The sequence below is a fragment of the Limulus polyphemus genome, unplaced genomic scaffold, assembly GCF_000517525.1.
Source record: "Limulus polyphemus unplaced genomic scaffold, Limulus_polyphemus-2.1.2 Scaffold3058, whole genome shotgun sequence".
In the NCBI taxonomy this organism is placed as follows: Eukaryota; Metazoa; Arthropoda; class Merostomata; order Xiphosura; family Limulidae; genus Limulus; species Limulus polyphemus.
Genome location: NW_013668668.1, coordinates 33,702 through 38,894, shown reverse-complemented (window position 1 = coordinate 38,894; position 5,193 = coordinate 33,702). Strand labels below are relative to the sequence as shown.

General features: G+C 36.4%; 1 protein-coding gene across 1 annotated transcript in view; it reads right to left on the bottom strand.

The window, feature by feature from the left end:
* Window positions 1-5,193, bottom strand: part of LOC106468575 (papilin-like) — a 140,001-nt gene that overhangs the window by 101,677 nt on the left and 33,131 nt on the right. The window contains exon 5 of the mRNA XM_022396914.1: window positions 3,979-4,102. Coding sequence (XP_022252622.1) covers window positions 3,979-4,102 — 124 coding nt within the window. The remainder of the gene's footprint in view (window positions 1-3,978; window positions 4,103-5,193) is intronic.

Sequence of the window (5,193 nt, the reverse complement as noted above, 5' to 3'; positions counted from 1 at the left end):
TAAAGTTAAAATCATAAATAATATTCAACATTAAACTGGTACACAATTAAAAACATTTTAATTAGGCCTATAGGGCCTTCAAAAAATTGAGACTCTACATGTTTCGGCGTTACAACTCCTGTGGATGACAAAACCTTGTCCAAACGTTGTACATTTGCTGTTATGTTAAACTTATATTAAAGTTTTTCTTCATTACCCATTCAAGCCGTCTCCAACCATTATTAGTCTCAAAGTGGGTTCCTCGTCATCAAAGTAAGAAGTGTTTGGTTGGCTGGATTTCTGGGAATAAAGTTAATGATGTCAAGATCTGCAAGTCGATGTTCTGGTTGTAAGTTCACATTCTCTATTTCTTTAGTTACAGTGGTAGAGTTGTTTTGAGCAGAATTAAGAGAATATAGAATTGTGCACCTTCAAGTGGCTCAGCGGCAAGTCTGTGGGCTTATGATGCTACAAACCAGGTTTCGATATCCGTGGTAGGCACAGTACAGATAGCTCACTGTGTAGCTTTGCACTTAACAACAAACAAATAAATACAGAATGGTGGTGATATGCTTAACTGGTTAGAGAAGGGATAACCTATGCCACTGACGACTGAAGGAAGAAGGATTTCTGGTTTCTGTAACTTAGGTAGTCCATAGAATTGTGATTGTTTACTTCTGTTGACTTGTTCGGTTTAAACATATTAATGAACCTGTTAGTGGCATGCTCTAGTTCGTAAGTTGAGTCTTTGTTTTAATGAATTATATGTTTTGTCTTGAATGATGTCTTGCACTTTTCCTTATAGTAGTGTGGTTTTTTCCAATAGCTTATCAGCTAGAAGAATAATGGACGATGGGTCTGTTTAAGAATAAAGAAACAACAAAACCTTGCCATCCAGAAAGATCGGTCCTAAGAACATAACTTCAACACTGGACATTTTACCAGTTGGAATCAATGACAAGTACCCAACTCCTCACAACATGGGACTTATTACCATTAGGATACAATTAAATGTACTCAGTTCCTTACAACACGGGATATATTATCAATTGGAACCAGCAACAAATAATCAACTCCTTACAATATGGGATGTATTATCATTTAAAACCAGCAACAAATACTCAGCTCCTTATAACATGAGGCATATTATCATTTGGAACCAACGACAAATACTCAAATTCTCACAACACAGGACATACACTGACAGTCAAAGAAAATGCATGATGTTTTGTTTTAAATATAATTTTCCCCACGGTTGAAAATATCAACTTTCCATTCCCCATGTGAACTCCTGAGGCCCATTCAATGTGAAATGATCACTCCTTTACATTTTTGACATGCTTCATTGAATCCTGATCACCACATGTCAAATCTGCTCATTTCTGTGGTCTCCTATTGGGTGTTGTCATGCGGATCATGTGTAGGGGTGGAAAATGGAACTATATATTGTGCAACCTGAATATAGTTTGACATAGATAATACAGAATAATATAACAAATTTATCACTCAATGAACGTCACCATGCTATTGGTATGCTGGAAGCAGGTGCGAGCCAGTAAGAAATTGTACAGGAAATGGGATGCAATCAGTCGACCATTATGAGGCTGATACAACACCACAGCTTGACAGGCTCAGTTGATGACCAACAATGTCCAGGAAGGCAATATGTCACTACTCAACGTCAAGATAAAGCCATCCATCTGATGCACCTATGTGATAGATTCCGAACTGCTATTTAGACTGCACGTGATTCGCCGCCAGGACTACATGACCACTGTATTAGCAGTCCGCCTGTACACCTTTGCCTACGTCATGAGAAGTTTGATGCATGTAGACCTGTCAGGGCCCCAGACCTCATCCCGGCAAATCGCCAAACCAGGCTGCAGTGGTGTAGGCAGCATGAGATGGACCCAGAGAGACTGGAACACTATTCACTTCACAGATGAGTCACGTTTTTGTACTGAAGAGGCTGACAGACGTCAATGTATCAGGAGAAGATGGAGTGAAGATTATGCCAACTGGTGCATCAGACAGACCAATCGTTGGGGTGACCCTTGTGTCATGGTATGGGGAGGCTTTTCAGGCCACCAAAGAACACCTCTGGTAGACATCAAGGACAACTTCAATGCACAACGTTACGTCAACAATGTCTTAAGGCCTTCCCTTCCTCAGAGACCACCATAATATCACTTTTTTGTAGCAGGACAATGCTTGTCCACACTCTTCCCCTGTCACCACGGACTATCTCCAGGCAGAATACATACTTACGCTACATCTTTTACCCAAAACTCAGAATTCTGTACTCTATCTGTGATCTCTCACATTTCGATTCTTTTTTTACACATTTTAAGATTCCAGTCATCAACATGTCCATTACAGCTGCATGTTTTTCACGTACAAAACTAATTTGTCCTAATGAAGAACTGTGCTAGCAGCTCGAAACATTATTGAAAAGCTTGTAAGTTGGATGCAGTCTCCAACCACCATTAGAATTAATGTCATGTTGAAAACTGAGACTTTAGTATGATATTTGCAGTTTGAAACATTTACAAGTTATTTTGGCAGTTGTAGATTGTCATCTCTAACATCCCAGTAGTTTAGCGAATATCTATGTTATACCATAGTTCCACATTGGCTCAGCGATAAACCTGAAGATTTGTAGTATTAAAGGTCGAATTTTGATATACGTGGTGAGCACAGCACAAATAGCCCATTGTGTAGTTTTGTACTTAACAACAAACAAACTGTTATATTATAATAAAGCATTAATTCTTATTTAGAAAACTGTGAATCGATTTTCGCAGGTAATTTATTCTGGAACTGTTACCTTAGTCTCATAATCTGGTGTAAATTGCAATTTATTTAAACCTGTTCAATATACATTTACATCTTTCTTAAAGCAACATTGATTTTTTAGAAAGGTATTGTATTTCCTGTTTTCTGCAAAGGCTTAAAAGCTTAGCCCCCCCCCCCCCCCAGTGGCACAGCAGTATGTCTGCAGACTTACAATGCTAGAATAAGAATTTCGATACCCGTGGTGGGCAGAGCACAGATAGTCCATTGTGTAGCTTTGTGCTTAATTACAAACAAACAATAAAAGCTTAAGCAAACTAATCAAACTAGGGTCATTATTCTTTTTCCTCTGAATATAATGAAAATGTCAAAGTGCATAAACAAATATTTATTCCTGTTAAACTAGTACATTACAACTTACCAGCAACGTGCAGAGAACTCTAAAAGGGCAGGGGCTCATTAAAAAAACTGGACACTTATCAAACATCGTAAGACAAGCCTTTTTTTTTAGGGGGAGACTATGGGAAATGTGGGTTGCCTCTGGTACACATATGTTAAAAAGTCATGATAAGCAAAGAGATCCTCTTTTATTCCTATCTAATTGGTCTTAGAAAAACTCTGGATTCTATCATAGTAAGTCAGTAAATTTAGTGTTGACCCAACAGGGTGGGGGTAATAGAATTATGCAGTACATTTCTATTTATAACGTTTAAAAATATTATGAGCTTTGAAATCACAATGGCGCAGTCTATATTTTGACTATCTTCAGTAAGGACCATATATGAATTCTCTAAAACTGCCCTTGTAAGTCTTAAAAACTTTAATGAAGATTATTCAAATAATTATTTGGTAAAGTCGTTAAGTTGAAACATTTCGCATTAAAAATATAAAATGCCTTAAATAAAAAAGTTAAGTCTGTATACAAAAAATTAAAAATACACGTTTTCATAATGTTGTATATTTAACGATTGAAAAAAAAAGGATTAACTTGATACTGCATGCATACTTATCTCTGTATATTTTTGTTTTTAAACCAAAAAGCCAATACAATTAGCTATCTGTGCTCTGTCCATCCACCATGGGGAATCGAGCCCCGGATTTTGATGTTTTAAGTCCGTATAGTTATTGATTACCCAATGGGGGGGGGGGCTGTAAGGGGTAAAACATCTATGAAAAAGAAAATGTAAGTTTGATAGCTCAACTCACCTACTCGTAAATTATCGTCACTGACGACGCCTGTGACTGTTCTGCAACTACTTCCGTCTCCTCCACAAACTCGACATTTGTCTTCTTTGGCGTTAGATCCAAGAATCATATCACATCCGACTGGCTAAGGTTTATATAAAAACTAATTGATATATGTTTATTTTTAATGGTAAATTTAGTTTTCCCACTCAAATAGAACATAATAACTGTGTATCATTGACAAATTCACGTGGTTTTTTTGTTTTTTTAAAGTTTTACACTTAGTAGTGATTGTGAAATATTGAAGGAAATAGCTTTTCTTAAAAATATACATATATATATATATACTCCCTTTGGCATTGACTAGCCTGTAACGTTTAGATGCAGAAAAAAAAGGAGAATTTCCAACGCAAAAATTATTTAAAAGTGGGGTAAAATAAAACATATATCAAACCAATGTTTTCTCACTTTTACCAATACCATTAGATGAAATTCATAGCCGTGTATGCCGTACTTAAAGTACCTTACAACTTCATTTTTCCATGAGTATTTTAAAATATATTGGTAGAACGATCTATTCAGGTAATTCTTCTACACCTTCGTGAATATTTTCTGCACTTCCTTACGTTATTCTCGTTAACCAGATGTCGAAATGCGCAAATCCTTTTACTTTGGTAAAGGTTACATACAGCAGTTGTTTCTCATAGGAATTTGCACCAACTTGGTTTTGTGTCTGTATTCACTCGCTAGTGGTGATACAAATACATGTACAGTTTGGTATAAGCTGGGGTTATATAATGTTTAATATCTTATTTGGAATGTTCGGTAACATAGGTAGCCCATAAACTGTGAAAACTAAACTCGAACCCTCTGGCTGATTTGAAAGTGCGGTATAATATAATTTTTACTGTTCACGTGCAGTACAAACGTCTGGAAAGATTCTCCAGTTCTAGCTTCCAGTTTTAGTACAAATAGTCAATAAGCTGGCCAGTTGTAAATAAACACTTCAGATATCACGCTCCATTTTTCATTTCATATATATGCAGGGAGGGTAACAACATTTGAATGAACTCAACTCTCTCATAGCATCTTAAAAATTATATTTTGCAGTTATAAGCAAGAGAAATGCATTGTTATATTTGTCGTATATACATACATGTATGCATATTGCTGTAATATGATTGTTTTTTTGTAATTAAGCACAAAGCTACACATGGGCTATCTGTGCTCTGCCCA